The sequence below is a fragment of the Aulostomus chinensis genome, chromosome 11 (assembly GCF_037954235.1).
Source record: "Aulostomus chinensis isolate RoL2024-O1b breed Wild chromosome 11, RoL_Achi_v1.0, whole genome shotgun sequence".
NCBI classification, from domain to species: Eukaryota; Metazoa; Chordata; class Actinopteri; order Syngnathiformes; family Aulostomidae; genus Aulostomus; species Aulostomus chinensis.
The window spans coordinates 2,686,164-2,708,603 of NC_141330.1; the positions used below are offsets into that span (position 1 = coordinate 2,686,164).

At 45.5% G+C, this 22,440-nt stretch overlaps 1 protein-coding gene across 10 annotated transcripts in view; it reads right to left on the minus strand.

Moving 5' to 3' along the window:
- Positions 1-267: 267 nt before the first annotated feature.
- Positions 268-22,440, minus strand: part of cspg5a (chondroitin sulfate proteoglycan 5a) — a 54,574-nt gene continuing 32,401 nt past the window's right edge. Inside the window, exons 3-7 of one of the 10 annotated variants that reach the window (XM_086217707.1) lie at positions 17,489-17,677; positions 12,474-12,552; positions 9,059-9,115; positions 4,735-4,836; positions 1,267-1,406 (exon numbers count right to left, since the gene is read on the minus strand). In XM_086217707.1, the coding sequence (XP_086073833.1) occupies positions 4,750-4,836; positions 9,059-9,115; positions 12,474-12,552; positions 17,489-17,677 (412 nt within the window). In that variant the 3' untranslated portion in view covers positions 1,267-1,406; positions 4,735-4,749. Of the gene's footprint in view, positions 1,407-4,734; positions 4,837-9,058; positions 9,116-12,395; positions 12,553-17,488; positions 17,678-22,440 lie in introns of all 10 variants that reach the window. The other 9 variants (XM_086217704.1, XM_086217703.1, XM_086217709.1 and 6 more) reach the window with 9 other exon arrangements.

Sequence of the window (22,440 nt, forward strand, 5' to 3'; positions counted from 1 at the left end):
GTGATTCTGCTGTTGGCGCAGCTGCATACCAGTGACAACAGATACAGAGACACCCCCCCCCCCCCCCGTTGTTAGCTTGGCGTTAGCACAAAGCCATTCTAACATGGTCAAAGTGATGTAATGTACCCATTTTTAAAACTCTGCCACCATTTTGATGTTTTGCTTTCCATCAAGTGTTACCAAAGCTCTAATACTTTGTCAAAACTGAGTCAGAGCTGACCTCTCAACACGGGGGTCATTTCTATCACCTTATGGATGGTCTGAACATTGAATGAAAGTGGTGGACGCCAGTCGTATGGATGTGGAAACAAATATTTCAGCTTGAGGATCTCAGAAGCTGCGTTCAAAGCCATGCAGAGAGTGTTGGGATTAAGGGGGAAAAGGGGGAAAAGCAACGCGGAGGAAAACACAGGATTCAAAAAAATTCATGTTAAAAAGGTTTATTTCAACAACTGTCTGAATCTGTTTATTCTCTGTTTGAAATCCCAAAAAAGTACAAAAAAAAAACAAGTACATCAAAGGATTAGAAATCACATCAATGAAAACCATGACACATTGTGTTGCTTCGTTTTAAATCAATCCAAGCAAATGTTTTTTTTTTCCAATATTTATACATACTCACTGGATTAGTCAGACAAACATCAAAACCTCTCAGTAGCTTTAATCTTAACTTCTTCTTCTTTTTTTTTTACAATGACGTTTTACGTACTTTTTAAACTTCTGTATGATTTCTTTCTTTTTACAAAATACACCAATGCAGGCAGGGGAAGGTGTGTATACACATAAGCATGTTTTCATCTTTTTCACTGTGTGTGTGTGTGTATGTGTGCGCGTGTGTGTGTGTGTGTGTGTGTGTGTGTGTGTGTGTGCAGGTAAGAGATAAGGGGGTAGAATGACGGCAACAAGCGGGGGCAGGGTAGAGAAACAGGGGTGTGAGTGGGTGTAGGCGGGTTTTGCAGGTCGGCAGCAGGGTGAGGTTGGTGGGGCAGTGGCAGCGCAGGAAGGTGGTGTTGGTTTTTTTGCAGCGGCCTGAGCTGCTTGGTGGCAGTGTTGCCGTGTCGGAGACGGTTGCAGACTGGATTGGTTGGCTGGTGCGTCGGCAGGCTGGTCGGTTGGTTGGATAGGCGCACTCGGCAACAGATGGATGTAGAGCAGGGAGGGGTTTGGGGCTCCCGTTGCCGGTGCACCTTGTCGTTTTCGTTGTCGGGTTGCTGGGGTTGTTTTGTTTTGTTGTGTTTTCACATCATGTTGTTCTGCAGTGAGTTTACCTCAGAGGAGTTCTCTTCGCCCAGGAGCTTGTGGTTCTCATGTTTGGGGGTCAGAGAGTTGTGGATGTTGAGGGAGTCGTCCTCCTTGGGCGGGGCCTTCACCTGGTCCTCCAGTTTGTTCTGGGAGTTGGGATCATCCTACCCAGGGAGGGATGGAGGTGGAGGGGTGGGGAAGAATCACAGTTAAACCAACACCACAGGTACGGTACAGCTCAGTCGTCTTTAACAGCAAATTTGATGTTTAGTTTTTGGATTCGTCTTTCTTTAACTCTTTCAGCCCCAAACTGCTCAGGGTGGGTTGAGGGACGCAGGGAGAACTCAAAAACTACAGTCCATCAATAACAAAGCAAGGGAACCGAATATTTTTCATTAAATAAAATCCTAAAATCAATATATTCAACATTTGCCAAGTGACCACAAGTGCCGCCACAAATGGAAAAAAAAACAGATTTTTACAGCCGCTGTATTACTGGACGTTATCCCAATAACAACTGGAATTTATGTCATGTGACTGTTGGTCTGAGCTGAGTCAGCCATGGCGAGGAGCGAGGAGGGTTTTTTTTTAGGGAACCAGTCAGTGTGAATAGTTTATTCTTAGTAAAGAAAAGCTTAAAAGAGATATTGAATAATGATTTTAATGAATTATCACAATTATAAACCTAGATTTGGGATATTTTTCCCAATGGAGGCTACATTGCGGGTGGGTTTTGGGGCTCAGAGGGTTAAAGAGAACATTCATCTTTGCTTACCAGGCCTTTCATATTGATCAATTCTGCACGTCACCATTTAAAGTACTGTATGTCCAATGCCAATATTCAGTCTGAATTAATACACAAAGCTGCGGTCAACAATCCTAAGAGTCATACTCCCCCTGATCCCCTGATCCTTACCTTACCTTAACCAAAGTGTCTTTGCCATAATCTTCCTTTAGTATTAACTGCACCATAGTTACCATGCGCACATATTGCAGAGTGATGATGTCAAACATTGATATTGGACACAAAAGAAAATTGTCACCGATTTATTAACTGAGGGCTCTGCAGAATCAGCCAATAATCTTGTCTGGCAATCAGGTTAGAGAAAACAAAGATGAAGTTTAACTCAATAAAGCTTTTAAAGAATCCCAAAAATCTGGATTTGTCTTTCACTTCATGCAGGGTGACACAGATCCATGTCCCGCCGCCATGCTTCAGTGAACCCCACCGCTGTTGGCAAGTTTTAGCTCCTACACAACAAAATTCAACTCTGCATGAAAAAGCTGTGGCTGCATTTGATGTTAATGTCCGAATTTAAAAAAACAAAAACCAAAACTAAGGAGACTTGAGCAGTGTGACATGTTAATGTGTGTTCCCGCCTCTCCATAGAAGGATGGAAACGTCTCCAGAAGCACCCAGAGCAGCAAGGGTGCGGCGGGTGGTCACAGAAATACAAGAAACCTTCATCATCTGTACCGCAACTCTTCAACGTGTGTGTGGGCGCCACAGAAACAAGTCAGCTGGGATCCTTTGGAAATCCCTGGTTCTCCAACATGAAGATCTGGCTGGTGGTTGAGGTTTAATTTAGAAAACTTTATTAAGTCTCTGACAGAAGCTTATAGAAACCACGTTTAGAGTTAGAAAACGCGACATGCATCTGATCACTAGTCAAAGATCAACGTCACACAGACGGCAAATTATTTTTAATCAAAAACTGACTTTCACAATGAAACGCTTGACATGCTCTTCATAACTGCTCTCTTCATAAATGTCCCTGCGACTTATCTGACATCACGATTAAACCACGTGAATAAATATTAGGGGAAAGTCATTTTGAAGGTGCTGTCAGGATGAAGAAATCCATGTCTAAAATTAAAATTAATACAAGAAAACTTAATTCAGACACTTCCGCTGTAAGTGCTGAATCATTTCTAGCTGTGTTCTTATACAGTACATCACACATAAACACCAAACACTAATTTATGCATTTATATCTGTATATATGACATGCCTGCTGCTCATTCCCTGAATGTGTGTCACTGTTTTTATTGTATTTCATGGAGCCTTAATGCTGCCAGCTAAGTTTCCTCCAGTGGGACAGCTACCCGATTGTTAGATGATGTCCTGGAGCGTGTGGCGGTGAAGCCGTAGCGAGGGAAGTCACGTTTAGCTGTATCTGCTACAGTGAGACAAGGTGAGCCGGCTAGTCCAAACAAGAGAGTCCAACTTTATAACTCCTCCCACGGCTGTAATGAGGACACTCCTATCGGCCCAAACCTGGCCCTGGTGTTCTGTGCAGGTTCTGTAAGTGCCTCTTTGGTATGTAACCCGGAAGCTGAACAGCCCACAGTCGGTGGAGGTATCACCATAGCTACTTTGTTCTGGGAATACTATGTGCATTGACCCTCATTCATGAAATTATTCTGATCCATAAATTTGCTCGTACACTTTAGGACTTCACTAACTGTCAGTAGTCATCCAGACAGGAAGCAGAGCCTGGTTTCACAGATGAGGTTCAGTCTTCAGGTGACAGCAGGTGGAATGAAATTATCTTAAAAAAAATTCTATATTTTTTTCCCCTTTTCTTTAGGCTTTCATTAGCACTGATAGATGATGTTCACAGTCTCAAACAGCACCCAAAAGATCTGCTCAGAAAGGGTTAACCTGCACTAAAATGAGAGGAAATCACTGTACGCAGATGACAGTTTGGTGTTGTTGGGTTTGTAGTAAAAGAGCTAAAACTTGCATACGGCCAAGATGCGGCTCTTTAAACACTGCCAGAAGCAGCAAAATGCCTTAGAACATATCAAACAGAACCACAGCTCGTTACTTTAGACAAATTTCAGTCGCAGAGGCTTGAGTTGCTTTGTTTTGGATGCTTTGAGGAGCCGGTATATTTTACTGAGGAGACAAAGAGGTGAGCTGCATGAGCGACAACCCCACCCCTACCCCCGACCCCCTCGCTCCATTCAGGCAATCCAGGAGGCTCATGCACATTCACATGCAAGAAGACCCTGACTGTACACCCCCGTCTGAAAAGCGCTCATGCAGAACACCCCGTCTCCTTTCATTTATAGTCCCAGAACCAAACCCAAAACCATCCTGGCTGATGATTCGTGGGTACCACCATCATACATACCCAAACAGTCGCTGGGGGAGAGAAAACAGTGTGTTTTAAAAGCTTTCAATTAATCTGAATCTAATTAAGGTCAGAGGGAAACATTGATTTGCACTGTTTTTCCAGCCTTTTATCTCCATTAATAGCGCACAGCATCATCGACCCCGCTGCGCCAAGGCATCCTAGGGCAACAACACACACTCATGCGAGTGAGATGAACACATTCATTCATTCACACACTGGTTGGCAGGCTCGCCGACCGTCACACATCAAACTCCCGAACCCCGAGGGCTGCACCATTCACAAACCCCTCCCCCTAACTGAATGTTTGTGTTTGAATTCAATGGCACTTTGAGAAAGGAAGAGCATTTACCCGCTGGCAGCTGGCCTAGATAGTAACTTCAGGCAGGACGTGCGGATACGTCACTTCCATGGTTACGGGATAGGGGCCCTCTGTCCTCCCGTCAGCGTGAAACTGGAAAATGTTTTTTCGTTTGTTTGACTTCATTTTTGTGCATGTTTCGAGAGAGGGGGCGGGGGGGTGGGAGGCACCAGGACTTTAGAGTGGGTGTCATTTTGGGGGAGTGGGAACAGAGATAAACAGGGTTCTGATGATGGTGATGGTGATGGTGATGGCGATGGTGATGGAGGCACATGGACGGTCTCTGGTGTCCTTGAGTCTTTTTAGAGGGCGTACATCTAAGTAGCTGAGGAGCTTTTAAGTAGTATTTCACAGTGTCTTGTACTTGATGAGTTTGCCAAGGGTGTACCAGTACTTCTGATATTCATCCCATTGCACTTGCATTAAAAATGCCGGAACTTCACTTTACACTGGTGTGTTACAGAGGATCACCCCATAACTGAAAGTATTTATGTGTGAAAAAGAGAGCATAGGTTAAAATCAGTGGCTTACTCACGTTGGCATTTTCTTATTTTCCTAACTGTACTGCGATGCCCGCTGTCAATACAAGCAAACGGTACCTCTGTTTTGGAAATCTTGATGATTGTCAGTTGGACACCAGACGGTCCTTTGTGGGTCCGAAGAAGCTGACGCAAGAACGTGTGCAAGGTCAGAAAATAGAACAATTTGTCAGGAACGCAACATAAATTTTCACTAGGATCCCGTGAGTTTGGGGGGAACTTTGTGTTCTTCGACCGCTGGGACTGGGGCCTAGTAGAAGCAGTCTTCTTTGGCCAATGAACTTTGAGGGCGGGGCTGCAATGCTGAAGGATTGCCATTGGTCGATTGCTTTTCTACACATCATCGACCTGATTGTCCATAGTCTAGCTAATTATCGTTTCCGTTCAGAAGACACTCTCCACTGGCTAATGTTAGCTAATGCTAATATCACCTCCTGCAGTCACATTCTGATGTCAGTAGGCAATGTCTCATCCATCAGACACCACATAAGCTTGACCCAACTTTATCCACATATTTGACACCATCGCTGACATTCATCACCACATTTGTTGTTTTTACCAGTCTTGAATTGGAGATGTTGATACTATCGTTTGCGCGGGCCACCAAATCATTTCCAAAATAGTGTGATTTCTCTGGAGGGTGGAAATTTAATTATGTAAAAATGAAAATATACAGAATAATGTCTTCAATGTTAAAACTCGCTTACCTCTAAAAGGAGATTACAAATGTTGAAATATTATTTTCAGGATTTTGTTTTGCTTTTCCTTCAAGTATTAGACATGTGACAAGCAAATGAGAGGTATGGAATGTTGTTATGGGCCGGACCGCTGCGCAGCGGGGCCGCATCGCACTTGACTTGTTTACGTTTGATGCTGACGGCTGAAACTGGAGTGTGAGGATGGAGAGCTGGCGAGCAGCAGGGAGGAGCAAAAGGAAAGAGAGACGAGACACTGATGGTGAATCGACAAAAGCTATGTGGTTATGTGCGAGCCTGCTGAAGGTGTTGCTAATTTTAAAGATGCTGTGTTTGTGACTGTGGAGCTTCCAACTTGATCTTTGATTAAAAAAAAAAAAAAGTGCTCTAAGAACGCATTCTATGGCCTCCGTATTTATGGGGTCGGGAAATTTTTGAGACTTAAAAGTGGACCCTGATTGGGACGTGGTTGGGAACCACTGCATTACACATACAGTAAATTTATCTATAAATGACGCACATGGATGCAATGGTTTGGGGGTCTTGATATTTGTTTGTGGTGTGTGTGTGTGTGTGTGTGTGTGTGTGTGAGCAGCTATTTGTTCTTCAGCTTGTCCCACACAGCCGTTCACAGTGTGTTTTAGAGTCAATGCACCAGTGTGTTAATTTGCGTGACGCTGGAGCACAAACACGTTGCATTATAATATTTGAACGTGAATGTGTGTGTGTCTGTGTGTGTGTGTGTCTGTGGGCATGTAAGTTAGCTTTGGTGTGTTATTTGTTTGTTTGTGTTTGATTTCCAGCGCGTGTTTGCGTGCGAGTCGGTCCAGAGGGATCAGGGCCAGCACCTCGCCGTCACTGCTGTGTTGTTTTATGGTTCAAACCGTTTGCCTGTCAAACGCTGGTGTCTGAGCTGCATTTCAAAAAAGGGAATAATTTTGATCGACATCTTACAAATATACCGATGGACAAAAACTTCAATGAAGGTTCGACGGTGTGTGACACTCAGTGAATGAAAATGAGAATCGTCTGGCTAACATGGAACTGTACCAGGCGTTCCTGGAAAACCCACTGTGTGGCAGTTACAGGAAAGTTAGAGGCCCATTCTGAGATGATTATTTAAACCAAGTATTTTGTTGGACTTTGCCTTTTGTTTCCAGAAAAGTCTTATTGAAAGAGCTACTTCTTTTGAACCACAGCGAGTGTTTTAAATCTCTATTTTAAATGATTACAAGCAGGACTTCTTCGTGACACACGTTTCTTCCAGTTCCTGTAGAAAATGCCGGTTACAGATTTGAGTATTTCAGGATGTCGTTTGCCTCCAAACTCAGATGGAAAAGTGCTGCGTGACTGACGCGACTGTTTTTGTGTGTTAAAATGAAATTCATCACATCAGGACTTAAATGTTGTTTGAGAAGTGGCGGCTTCACCTCTGTCACTCTAGATTATTGAGTGCGTTACAGATTGATTTGAGTGCGTCTGAATTAAAGGGACGATTTCCAATTCTTGGACGGCCTGTAACAGCGGAGGTGCTATTCTACCGCATGCCTGTGGTGCTGAGTTTGATTCAGCTTGAATGAGTCAGTCAGAGAAATAAAAACCCTTCCCCTGCCAATCAATTCATTTTCTGTGTTGAATATATTTAGTATTGACAGAAAATGAATCTATTCTGCTGCAGGGGAAACAGAGCGGCTGAGTTACTGCGGAGGGAAGATTGAGGGCCAACGGGTTCATGAAACTCAAAGCGCTCTGAGTCTGAAGGAGAAAATAACATTTGTGTTATTGTAGAGGATTAACAGACTTGTGTCCAAAACATCTTGTGGCTCGGTTTCCCTGGATTTTACACAAACGACAGGGTTCCATTCTTCTACTTAAAGCTTGAGTTTGTGCCATGCGGTGGACGGTCGATGCAGGTTTGTCTGTATGAGTTAAAGTGATGTTTATCAGTTTTTCAGGATTTTAGCCCCACCGGGCATGAGAATTACCTGTTATTCTGTCCTCTGTGGGTACAGGTTGCACATTTAAGTAGATTTAAAGCAAATGAGCTCAACAGTGAATGTTCTGGAGGTGAAATCATTCATATCCTCCACAGAGGAGTTGATCATCGGCCATGATGTCAGAACCATCCGAGGGGGACTCACTCCTCTCAGGCTGGAAACAAACGGTCGTATCTGCTCCTGTAGAAGCCTCAAGTAATTAGGACATCAGCCTTGTTCAACGCCACTGCCCACGTCTGATTGGTGGAAGCTCCGTTACCATGGAAATGCGAACTGAGCTTGACTCTGTCTGCCATTTTGAGTTTTCCCGGGATCATTTGAGAGGAAGGTGGCTGCTGAAAGACGCGTTCCCTTTGGATGGGAAAAGCTGATTACTTTGATATTATTCACTGACATCAGCGACGGGTTGGTGTCACGGTGGCCAGCGGGTGGTGCTGTGAATGAACCTCACTCCCCCACACCTCAAGAGACTCGCTGGTGTCTGGTGTGAAACTCTATTTAAAAATGTGCTCAAACTAAAATCAGTGGAGGAATTAAATGGTCACTTATCTCCTGAATGTCACTGTTGAGCTCCGTCGTGTGGAGCTTCCTCTGTTACTGTCGAGGCTGCAAGATGGTCAATGAAGTCTTTTGCTTCCTTTTTTTGGGGGGGGGGGGGGGGGGGTTTGATCACATTTGGACAGTGGGGCGAGACGCGTGATTAAATGACTCATCCCCGTTGGAGCTTAGAGAGCTGACTGAAGGAGGCCTCGTCAGTACGCCGCTGACGCCTTGGGAGCTCATGAATCACTACCTTTTTAAAACGCATTTCTGAGTTTGTATGTTTAATGAACACTAAGTTAAAGTTTGTGGTTCAGTCAGTTCTAACAGGTGTCAGTCTGTGCGTCAATCTGTTCAAAGAGTGACTCTGTGTTTGATTTTTCATGGCTGGGGGGTAAAAGGTGGGTTGGTCCACTCATAGTTGAAGTAGAGGGTGACTGACAGGGCCACAGTAACAATGAGAGAGCTGTTTGGGAGGGTGCGGGTGGAGGGGGCTATCTGACAACGTAGCGGGACGGGGGGTGGGGGTGGGGTTTGGTCTTACCTCACAGTCGGACTCCTCTTTGGTCTTACACTCCCAGGTGTATCTGCTCATGGTTTTCTGAGGGGAGGGGGATGGGGCAAAGGGTTATAACTCCTCAAAACCAAACAAGGCATCCTCAGAGAAAGACAGGCAGAGATGGAAATAGAGGGTGGAGAGGATGGGAGGATGAGCAGGAAGAGAGAATACAGGTAGCCAGAAAGATGGAGAAAAAAGGAGCCAACAGGAAAGATAGAAACAGATAAAACAGACAGAGAGAGAGAAGAAGAAGAGGAGAGAGAGATCGACTGTTGGAGACGGATAGTAAGAGGAACTAACTTCCTCTCAGACGTCAGCTGATATCCCAGCTGGCTACAGCATCTCTGAGGTCAACACAGACTCGCCGGAGCTGCCTGGTCGTTATTCTGTACAAATCCAGGTTTGGATATTTACGGTGAGGTTCTCCAGCGCCGCGACACTGGGCTGTTAGTTTGGATGGGACGGAGGTTATTGCTTTATTAGTGAGTGTAGTCTGGGTTTATTTGGGGGAAAAGGTTTTAGGTCTGGGGAAAGTCTGAATGCTGAGGTGAGTTTTGTATGTGGTTGGAAATAAAGGTGGGTTGAATAGTAGTTGGAAATATAGCGCTGAATTTACCAAACGAACAAACGAGTCCTGACTGACTTTAAGCTAAACTTCACCCCAAAAGTGCTTTTTCTTTTTGCCTTTCAAGTACTCACAAAAACTGCTGGTGTCGATCTCAGGAAACCTCCTTCTTCCTTCTGCATTACTTCTTTGTGACTGCAGAAAGTAGTAAGAGCCAGCCACATGTATGTACCTCGAAGCTACTGGAGACTCATGGCTATCACCACAACTATTACTACAAAGTATTTGTGGATTACTGAGCGTATGGCTTGATAAAGCAGTTGTGGATTATACCGGACGACACTCTTGTGAGTTTGTAAACTGACTTTCTTGGACAGTTTTGCTGTTGTTAGCCGTCAGTCCCCATTAGCATCAAGCTACATGAACATAGCCGGCTCCTCCTGCAATCTGCACAAAGAAGTGATGCAGGAGGGGAAACCGCTTTGTGAGCTCTAGAAGTTTGTTGCTGAGTAACTGAAAGGGGAAAAAAAAAGATTTTTAGGTGATTGATCGCTTCATCTCCAGGGTTTGATACCATTTTATTGAATCTGAATCAATTATTCATTCCACGTTTATCTTTCAACACGAGCAACATTTATAATCTGTAAATGAGTACATTTCTGTTGTTGTACAGATTCTGATCATTGAAAAAAACATGAAACAATAAGATGGATTTACACAAAAAGCTGCACTTCTGCTGCTTTTGTTGATCCCAAACAGGGATTGAAAGCTTTAACAAAATAAAAGTAATTTCGAAGTGGAGGTTTTTTGGGTTTTTTTTTTACATCTGCTGATAAAAACCAGTGAGGAGACAAACCAGCAGCACATTCTTAGCCTCAGAAACTCACCAGTATCGGTGTTTGAACCCAGATCAAAAATGGTATCAGAACCCAACTCTGTCTGTTAACTACCCCCCCCCCCCCCAAAAAAAAAAGACTTTACAAATACTATTCAATCCAGTGGATGGGAGGGGATTTTCAGGGCTGTGTTATGCAGGGAAAGTTGCGTTAGGAAGTTGAATATTCAGAGTTATTGTAAGGAGATAATGAGGAATGTATTTTTTTAATCACTATTTAGGGATATTTTGGTCTGACAGGGATGTGAAAATGGTGCTGGTGGTCGCAATGAGCGGGTGAGATGTTTCTGCCTTTAAAGAACATCTAAGGTAGAATGAAACAGAATTCTAGAGTTCAAGGTGAACAGAACTACTGATGGAGCTGTTAGAGGGTGGTACCACTTTTAAAAAAATATGAGAAGAAAAGAAGCCAAAACAGATTCTGTTCTGTCTCAGTTGCAGCGTTCAGTCTGCTCATGCTGCACCGCGTGGTATCAGCAAATGGCATTGGAATAATTACTTATCATGTCTTCAAAAGTGTGTATGTCATTTCACGCCACTTAGTCCCCGCTGACTTGTAGCGTGCAGAAACAGTGAGTCAATTCAGCCACAAAGCTCTCTGTATCTTTTCTTGCCAGTTCTTTTTTGTCATTGTGTTATTTAGAGAATCTTCTTACGTTGTGTTTTACAAAATCTTTCGTGCGCGGCACAGAAGGAGCTGACTAAATGGCGCTGAATGACACCAAAAAAACAGTATGTAAACCGCATAGACATGACGTGAATTGCGAAGTGTCATATGCCATCCTCTGATATCACGTAGTGCTAAAATGTTAACCGCTACTCGCTACCATGCGTCGGTTAGTGAGGCACCAGTTGGCTCTTTGCCGCCACCTGCAGGCTGCAGCGGGGCCTTGCATCTCAGATGTTTATCCTGATAATCCCAACCATTTCTCATGGAAGACCTTCATCTTACCTGGTTATGACACCAATCCAGTTCCCACCTCCACCCAGAACAGTCCCTCCAAACTCCCCGCCCATTTTCAGGATAAACAATTAAAGCAGACATTTTGTTACCGCACAGGTTTGTAAACAGATAGCAGAGCACAGCTGTGGTGGCTGGCATGGCCACCAGGTGGCGCATGTTAGCGACAGAGCCGGCATGCTATGACAAACCGATGCAAGAGGTGAAAAGAGAGAGCAGGCTAGAATGAGATGGAGGTAGCGAGGGGTTGCAGTGTAGGATTGTGGGAGTTTTCTCTCAAAGGACATAAATGGGGCACTCTGCGTGGTTTCAGGGGTAATTTAACCTTTGACCCCGGCTGCGTCAGTGTCCATTCACCCTCTGAGATGATTTATGCTGCATAAATGCTTCCTGGATACCAACCAGTCACAATAAATCAGTGGGACATTCCTAAAATATCTGATGAAGCTGTAAGAGTTGATTTATTTAACATTTCCGCCTTTACTGAAATGAAGAGCTGCTCTCTTCACACTGGGCTCACTCGTCTTGCTTGTTGTTTTGGCCGTCTCACGTGTGTGTTTATGTTTATATCCCTGACATAAATCAGCAAGCTGCGAGAGCTCAGTCGCTCCCGGATACGATGAGCAACACCACGTATGTCCGCGGTAAGATCCACTCGTCTGTGGACGCTGTTCAAAGTGGATCCACACTTTGGTTCCAACATTCGAGAAAACTCCCGTCATCCTTCCTCGCACTTCAACCCGTCCATCCCCTCCTTTTACCAATTCACACCTCCGAGTATCAGTCAATACTCATGCCCATGCATTAGGGGGGGGGGGAGGGGGAGTCAGGGGGCCCGGGCAGGTTTGGGGGGAGGAGATGCAGAAAAAAGGGTGAGAGAGAGAGGCGAGAACCACGTTACCTGACAGATAATGTTATCATAGTAAGCCAATGCACGGGCATGAGGGACGTTAGGAGGGGTGTCGCACAGTTTCCTTACATTTGGGTGGGAGCCCTCAGCGATGGTGGACAGCGAGAAATTATCATTGTGCTGCTCCGATGAAGGCCGGTACTTACTGCTGGATGTCGGATGGGGGGTGGGGGTGGGGGTGGGGAGGATAAAAGTGAAAGAATGAGAGACAAATTAAGAAAAAAGGTTTTATAGGGATGATGTTTTTTTTTAAAGGTGTAGAAAGCAGAAGAGCAGTTGAGAGAAGCGGAGGTTGACAGTTAACGGAATACAAAGGATGTTTAGAAAGCAAAAAGTCAGATAAGATAGAGAGAAGATGATGGAAAAGTTGGAAACAAGAAGATTTGGGACACCAGGAGATGAAAGTTGGAGAGAGGCAGAAGCAATAGATCCACGAGGAGAAAGAAGAAGAAGGAGAAGGAGAAATGATCGCATGTAGTGACATTCACAGGCAATGAAATGGACAAAAGGAGCGAAAAGGTCAAGAAAAGGACACATTTAGGGGACGATTCCATTGTTGAAGAGAAAGACAGCGTCGTCAAAAAAAGGAGGGGGAGAGAAAAGAGCAAGAAAGCAGCATTAGTCAGACAGCAAGTCTTCTGTTTGTGAAAATGCAAACAGAGAAAAAAAAGACAAACTTTTTTTTTTTAATTATCTGTGATGCAACCAGCTGAGAATAAAATGCTTCATTTCAAATCAGAAACCTGTTTCTGACTCCAGCCCCCGAGCAGACAAAAGTCTGAGTCACATGACTACGATGCCGGGACTTGGATGAAGAACTCGACTTCTATTCTGGGAGCTCTGCTGTTGGCCTGCTGAGTGAAATGTGAAGTGATATTAATTCACGGTTCCTGTTCAAATCCATGTTGGATTGGCTTGTTCTCACAGAAGATACACGCCCACAACCGCTCCACGGCGAATAGCGGGGTGGTGTTACCGTGGAGACCATGTAAGGAGGTCCACGTTAACCGTCAACAGTTTCAAGGTTAAGTCTAGCAGTTAAGGTTTACATCATGGTAGACGCACAGAAGCTGCATATCAATCATTCAGCCAATGACAAGTCAGGTGCTCTGCCATATATCGCTGAGTCGGAGCAAAACACTGGATAGTAATAATACAATAACAATAAGACGAGCAAAAATAGTACTGGATTTCTACTTTGTATTACTTGGATTTATATTGTGCCTCGAAAGACTCTCAGTAGTGTTGTGAAAGTAAATAGACAGCAGGGTCGCCTTGCAACCATGCTAACAACCATGCTAACAACCATGCTAACTCCCGGGTGCGAGAGGCAGGTGGACCCTGAGGAGGTTCACATCAGGTTGACCTGGCAGCAGGAGGTGGTGAAGCGTGATCTCATTGGTGGAACCATGATTCAGAACCTGAACCAAACCCAGCATGTGCTGCTGAGTCAGGGGCAGGAGTTGGGCGTTCCTTCCACGACAACAGGAACTGCTGTGTGACGTGGTTGGAGCAGGAATTTCAGACCCTAACGGGCTTTCATTCGGCCTTGCTTCAGTGGTGCTGGCACGCCATTTTAACAGATGTCACGCCAGCTGTGACACCAATGATTTGACAGCTGATATTCAGATCTGCACATCTTTTTTTTCGTGTTGTTTCTTCCTGTTTTATTTTGTACTTCCTCTGTTTGTCTTATCTTGTTTCCCTGTCCGTTTTTTTTTTTTAATTTCTTTTTAGCTGTGTTTTGTTATTCATTTCACCAGGAATCAAACTCACGGAGAACTCTTTCTGAAGAGTGACCCGGTCAAGAAGGCAGCAATGCACGTCTGTCGCACACCTGTCCGTCTTTTCCAGGGTCTGTGCTGGTTTCCGCCCGGATCATTTGCCCCGCCAGTCATCGTCTCGTCTGATCAGTGGGCCACTCTCACACAAACCTGCCGCGGCACTTTCAAACAGACACAAATAACGACGCAGACGTTCCTGCCGTCTCGTCAGGGGAAGCAGCCGACTTTGGGACTTCCGTTTTCACCGAACTCTTTGAATTTCACCCTCGCTCGTCTTCAGAAGCCGTGTTTGTCTAAGGAGCCGATAACTTTGACGAGGGTGTCGCTAATTTGTCTCCTCTCCCATTTTAAGACTCGATGGAGCCTCAGCTGGCCTTGTTGTGTTTCTCTTTCATATCCTTCTCGTCATATCTGTAGTTAAAGGAATGATCTACTTCCTGCTCGTCTTTCTGATCCAAATCAGAGTTTCCATATTTATATTTCATGAGCCCCGCGACAGGGCAATCAAGGGCGTGTTAATGATGTGAGAGAGAGAAATCTGCTCCACCGTCATCACTTCTGATCTTTTATCGTCAAATTCTGCCACATGAAACCAACTTTGGGCTCCTTCCTTAACTCACTCTCCATGTTTCCTTCCTTTGAACTATCCAAAGCGGGGGTGAGGGCCAAAACTGAAACTTAATGCCAACTGGATGATGTTCTCACTTCATTTGCTCCACAATGTGTCCCACGAAAAATTGGGATCCTACATATTTAAGGGAATGTTTTACCTCCCTCTGACTGACACAAACTATTCGCCTGATGAAGGTCAACGTTGCATAAAAGAAAAAAAATCAGGAGACATTGCGCTGCACACTGAGGACAAATTCCTTCTTTTTAGGGAAACCCTTAATTTGCTGTAACGGCGACCTACTGCACTTCTAGTGTTCAAGGTCTCAGAGATCCAGCGGCAGAGAACTGCTGCTGATTCCAGCTTCCATTTCTGAAAAAGTCTCCATCTTCCATCTTTGACCAGGTCTCATCTCTACTGCGGCAGAGAAACACTGCAGTTACCAGCAGCAGATGGGGGAGTGTGGGAGTCTCATGTATTCATGAGTCTTTTCAGCAACACACACACACACACACACACACACACACACACACACACACACACACACACACACACACACACGCACACGCTCGCACGCTGTGTTGAGATGAGCTTTTTTCTCTCTAACGCTGTCTCTTATTCCTCTGTCACTTTCTTTTTCTTTCTCTCTTCTCCCTCCTACGACGGCCTCTCCTTTACCTCCCCCTCCTCTTTTAACCCCCCCACCCCACCCGTTACACCCTGCCCTGCTTTTTTACCCTCCTCTTCCTCTTCGATTTCTTTTAGCCAACCACTTGATGAGACTGCGTTGTCTCTTTCATGCTTCGCCCTGCTGCTACACGCACCCCTCAGGTCGCACAGCTGTATGTAGGTCAACCCCGCCTCCCCCTGTTCCTCCCTCCCCCCCTCATGTTCAGACTGCCCTACTTTCAGCTGAATCCAGAGTACTAATGACATCACCCTTTTCTTTTTGTCAAAATTTCTGCTTGCTTTCTGCTACCACTGCACCACTCCCCACCCCTCACCACCATCTTCATCACCCTAATCTCCTCCACCAGCATGATAACCTTCCATGCTGAGCTAAAAATAGACCCCCTAACGTGGGATCTGGTGTTGAGGATTTGGTCATTCGGTTCACATTTGCATCCACGGGGCTCAGTTGTGTCCGCCTGGCTGCTGCTCATCCATGATGGCTCTGTTGCTAGGGAGATCACCGCTAAAACACCAGCACTGTCAAAGCTGCCAAAGCAACCCCCCCCCCCCCCCGCCACTGCTTTCTGTATTCATGCCAGGCCTTCAATCTCCCTGTCACTCTCCTTTAGTTTATATTCAGTCCCCCTTGCTGCGATCGTCTGTTTCTCTCCAAACATTTGACAGAAGAAATTGTTTTTAATGCCTCCAGCGTTGCATTAATGCTTGAGCTATTTCATGACGTCAGAATGGTTGAGGATTAATCGTGTGACATCACCGATTACAATGAATAGTTTGACAGGAAAACAAACTGTAACCCTTCCTTTGGCACTACTTCCTTGACAAAGAAGGGAGGCATGAGGCAAAAATGTCTTGGTGAGCTTAAGGCACCTGTAAAATCCCAATATACGTGGCAGCGAGGTGAAAACCAGACGGCTGCTTTATTTTCTCTGAGATTTCAGCATAGCAGTGCATGCTGTATCTAAACAAGAGAAGCCTATGGAATGTCAACAGCGTAAAATGACATGTAAAAAGCAAACAAAAACAAGCTACTGCTTCCTGACCCTGGCTTCCACCCCTTCACTTGTCTCACCATCTATCCGTCTTTCCTGCAGCTGCTTGCTATCAGCGCTCCGTTCCTCCCCTTCCTCCTGTGGTTCTACTTGAGCAGATCCATCTACCCACCTCCCCAACGCCTCCATTAGACTGTCCTCGCCTCCCTCTCTTCACCCCTCCCCCATCGTCATCCTCCGCTGTCTCACACACCATCATCTTCCTCTCGCTTCATTGCTTCCTCTCCTCATATCTGCTTGTTTACCCCTGAATCCTCTTTTCTATTCCTCCATTTCCACCAAATTCAAGTTGAAGAATCATATCACCTCTTGTGCCTGTGTTGTGAATTTGGTTTGCTGACGATAGGTTGAGATAATAAAAATGTGGCTGTCTGTTTCACAAAAATGTAGTTAAAAGACAAAAATACAGCAATTTAGTCTTAATTCGGCATTTCCCTGTGATTCAGACAAACCAAATGTTTCGATGTTGTTTCCCAGCTGCTAGAAGGACTGCGCTGCGGCCGACAGCTCAACCTGTGTCCTTCAGGCACTGAACCTCACTCCTTTCCATCATGCTTGAGTCACTCTTGTCTGAAAATGAAACGGTGAGAAATAATCCCTGCATGCGCTCGGGGCACAACGGCCTCGGCGGCCTCATCCTTGTGTGCTCCTGTGAAGGACAGAGGCAGTTGTTTTTTACGCCCTCGCCTCATTCACACCTCCCTCACATCTTTAGTATTTTTTTTTTTTTTATAGAAGCATTTCCTCTGCTGTCAGGGCTTAAAATGACACTTCAACCATGAAGTGTATTTTGCCCTTCAAGTACTCAAAGCACCCACGTACAAATATGTGTTTTGAGCTACTTTCTTGGCTAAGATGGTCTTAAGGTTATTCCTTTTCTCTAAAATACATTGAAATTACTTTTTTTTTTTTTTTGCTGGGACACTCTGGACCTGGGTGGATCCTCACCTGCGCTTACGCAGCTTCTTGTTCTCTGTCTTGAGCACATGCAGCTTCTTGGCGAAGCAGACAACGATCATGAAGAGCAGCAGGACCACCAGAGCCGAGGCGCCCACAGCCAGACACATCACCTGGAACTCCGTCACCACCGAGTCGCAGCGAGCGCCCTTGTGCCAGATGTAATCCTGGACATTACATCTGAGGGACACACACAGGAAGGAGAGATGTAGATTTACTTTGTCACATACTCCTTCATACCCATACCCTAGATGTGTTCCTTAAGAAGAATGAAGTACAAATACCAAAAAATATGAAGTAGAAACAGAGAAAGTAGAAGTAGACTCATTGAAAGTGACATTTAAATATGTATTCATGTATTCCAGTGTGGTCCGGTGTAATTCATGTGCTCATGCAGGATTTTGTCTGTTCCTGTTTCCTCTGTTTCACTGTGACATCTGAGAAAAGCTCTTCACATGTTCAAATGTTTCACTACATGTTACATGTTACATGTTACATAAACCTCCGCAGGCGTGTAAGCAAGACAGAAGAGTCGGCGGCGGCGGCGGGGCTTGAACCGCACGCCATTCAAAAAGATAATGTCATCACTTTGTGCAGCTTGTAAAAAGAGATAGCCTGCAGCTATACACACACACACACACACACACACACACACACACACACACACACACACACACACACACACACACACACACACACACTCTCTCTCTCTCTCTCTCTCTCTCTAAAATACAAATCACAATCATGAGAACCGTTTGGATCAAAATAATATTAAGATCAAAAATGATGCCCATTCACAGCTCTGTGTGTTTGTTTGTGGACACGCACCAAGCACACACTGATGCCATCTGAATCCCAGACTCCCCCGTAGCTGTTTGGCAGAGTACGGCGTCCGCCAGGGGACAGGAACGACAGAGGCAGATGGCTTTGTCTACAGACTGCCTGGCGTGTGAAACAGCACATCTATTTCACCACTTAACGAGACGGCGAGCTGCACTCAGAGGGGAAGAAAGTTTGGATGCTCCTTATTATTCTCCTATTACGAATGTACCACCAGAACTTTGAAGTTTCAGTCTGCTTTAAAGGATGAAGAGATGTTGGATTATTAATTTTCATCTGTTCTCTGTGAATTAATTAAATAGATGAGAATATTATTTTAGAAAAGCACACAGGGAAAAGATTAAAGCCACGCTTCTGGGGTGGTAATAGTTTAATATACAACAAGGGAGGGAAATTGAATGATAAAAATTGAAAAATAGTTCATAAATCTGGCTAAGTAACGGCATGCTGGGGCCACCTGTGGTTTTTTTAGCCTCCCTGCTAGCACCTCTGCAGTTTAAAGTGCATTTTGCCTTTAAAGTACTGTCTCACAAACTTTCTCCCTCCTGCATTACTTCTTTTCTGAGTCCAGAATGCAGAGAGAGCCAGCTACGTACATTTGGTTTGAAGCTAATGGCAACTGACAGCAAACAACAGCAAAAAATGTCAAAATCCTCCTTTTGCCAACCCTCGTGTGCGTCGTCTGGAATAATCCACGTCTTCTTCATCCAGCCATCGGCTCAATGACCCTCAGACACTTTGATCTGACCACAAACTAATTAAAACACCTGAGTCGACACAATCAAAACAGCAGCTTCCACTCGCTGCTGGCACCCAGCATGGAACTGAAGTCCATCCACCGTCGCAACAGCCTCTGACCCTGGTCATCTGGTCATGTGTTCTGCGTCTGCTGCTCACACTGGCGCCCAGTGTTGCCGTTTTTCTCAGTCTCTCTTTTTTATTCATATACAGATTTAAGCTTCCGAAGGTCATGAAACTCACTTTGACGCTAACTGTGTGGAATCATTTCACACGCCTGTGTGGATACAAAGATTCACTCTTACACGATAAAAGCAGGTGAGATCTGCTTTAATTAACACTTGACAAAGCATGACATGTCTATTATTTCATTCTCTGTCTCTCTCTCTGTCTCTCTCTCTCTCTCACACACACACACACAGATAAAGGAGTGAATGGAGGTGCCAGGGTGTGTAACCACGCTGGCTATATTCTCTACATGCTAAGCAGTCTTCTTTCACACAGCTACTTCCTGTATCCTTCCTGAATCCTTGACGCTTTTATTTCGCCAGCTGAAGGGAAACGTTGGCAAAAGGCCAGAAGACATTTTGTGTGTTGGCATACGTGAGAACGAGAGGCGAGCGATGCGCCATGTAACACATTTTCAAGGAGACTTCAACACACTCGTCCTCCTAGCATTTCTCACAAAGAAGAGGTTTATGTAAGTTAGATGGAGGGGGGGTGCGAATGGAGGAAAGAGGCGAGGGAGGGTGTGCTGGTTGTCATGTCAACGCAGCTGAGCGGCGAACGAAGCAGATGCAGCGCCGACATGTCATTCCATCACATGTGTGTATCCTAGCGTCGCCGTCCAGAGGGACTCAGCCATGTTTTAGCAGCCATTTCTTCTCTGTCTCTCTCCATGTCCCTCCTCCTCCTCCCCCTCCTCCCCACTGCAAATCTCCTTTCTTGTTCTCTGTCTCTTCACCTCCCCATCTTTGCCCTCCTCCTCCTCCTCCTCCTCCTCCTCCCCACTGAAAATCTCCTTTCTTGTTCTCTGGCTCTTCACCTCCCCATCTTTGCCCTCCTCCTCCTCCTCCCCACTGAAAATCTCCTTTCTTGTTCTCTGGCTCTTCACCTCCCCATCTTTGCCCTCCTCCTCCTCCTCCTCCTCCTCCTCCTCCTCCTCCCCACTGAAAATCTCCTTTCTTGTTCTCTGGCTCTTCACCTCCCCATCTTTGCCCTCCCCCTCCTCCTCCTGCACTTTTGCCGAGCGCCTCCAGCTGAATCATGACTCTGCTGTCAGTTGTATCTCTTTCTTTTTCGTACAATAGCAGGAAAACAGCAGCATTTCTTCTCTCCAAGGTGTTCTGATGTGGGAGGACGAGATATCCAATATTATTTACCGCACGTCCCATGAAAAAGACCAAAACCAACAACCGACCTTGTAGAAACAACTGCCCGTGTATCCTACATTATTGGTCTGTGCCAAACCGCTCCATCCTTGCTCCAGTTGAAATCACCTCAGTGAGCCACAGTGTTGCACCGGAATGTTCCTTCACTGCTTATTTCGAGATTTCCTACCCAAGAAACACAACCCAGCAGTCGTTGTTATTACGACCGCAGAAAAGTAGCAAATCAGAAAACATTAATAAAGCAAGGAGTCTCTGTAAGGGGGTGAGTTGAGGCGATGCCGTGCAGGAGACTCGGCGGTGACAGGTCGTTGCTCACCAGCCCTTTTAAGCTGCAAGACAACACCGTGTCTTCAGAACAGGACTGGACCTCAACTCCGACCTTTCCTGAAATTTTCAGGTTTTCCATCTTCTTGTCTGTCTCTGGAGAGGGTGGACAATAAGTCTGTCTCCCCGAATAGTCCGTGTGTTTCTTTGAATCACAAATTAATGAAATATTGTTTTGAGACTACGTTGGTCAGGAAATTCCCTCAATATTCAATAACTGGGTAAAATAAGAGAGGAAAAAAAAAAAAGATTAAAGTCACACAAAAAAATGAGGCAGGACTCTCTCAGCAGCTGGAGTCCTGCCACCTGATGTCTTTTGTTCCAGTTTATTAGTCACTAAGACCACTGAGGAGTCAGGGCCGAATCCAAACAAGCTCACATTTTCCCCGGCAGTACCTTTTACTAGCTGATCTAAGACGGGAACGTTCCAGAAGATAGCCCCAACACTCCTGTCTCAGAACGGTTCCAGAGAGTTTGTCCGTGTGTTTTCATAACGAAACCCTACGTTTGTGACCCGTATTATTGGAATCAAGGAGCTGATGGGCAGAATAACGGAAGATTTTTGGAATGGAGTTTAACAAGCTGCTGCAAGGGGAGAAACTTCTTGGCTGAATTTCGCAGATAATTTAAGAGCTTTGATTCGTTCCTCTAAGAAATCTCACATCCAGCAAAGCAGCACAGAGCACAGATGAAACAAGGAGCAGATAAACCCCTCTCTGGCTCGGATGTGTCAGCAGCACCCCTCGCTCCCACTCTCTCCCCGTGTGAAACCTCCCACGCGTCCCGCAGGCCCTCCCGTTGCGTCCCACGGCAGAACTCTTTCCTCCCCAGCCTGTCATTATCTCCGTCAGTGGGGTTTACCACTGCAGCATTTAAATTGTCTTTGTAGCCCAGCAGGAATACAACAGAATTAGCATCGGGGCACTTTGAGCCACATTACAAAGAACTAACAAATCCTCTCAATATTTACCTGATTAGGCTGGCCCACTGGGAGAGGGAGGGAGAGAGAGGGAGAGAGAGAGAGAGAGAGAGAGGGAACGAGGGAGCGACGGACAGTCAGAACGAGAGAATCTCATTTGACTTGCAGAGGTTGACAGTGGTGCAGATGGAGCTGTGGTCTTCTAACAAGACCCCCTGTTGTTTTTGATTCAGAGTAACGGAGAGGTGGGGGGGCTGGCGGGGGGGAGGCAGGCCCATCGGCAGAGGTCAAGAAAAGGTGGACAGTTCCAGCTCCAACCCAGGAGTCTGCATTATTCCATTTCATCACAACTTGGTTTTGAAGTTTTCTCTTTAGATTGACTGATTTTGTAAAACATGTTTTATTCATTAAAAAATATCCCTCCATGTTCCCCCTCTTCTCCTGTTGAGGGTGGTGGGGGTGGAGCCTATCCCAGCAGCCTTCCCCCTGGACAGGTCACCAGTCCATGGCAGGGCCAACACATAGAGACAGACAACCATTGGCTCTCCCAGCCACGCCTACGGTCAATTTAGAGTCTGGATTAACCTGGTCCCTCTTGATGTCTTTGGACTGTGGAGGAAGCTGGAGTACCAGAGAGAACCCAGCAGGAACAGGGAGAACATGGAGACTCACCCAGAAAGATCCCGTGCTCCAGCCGGGGCTCTACCCACAACCTTCTTGCTGGGGGGCCA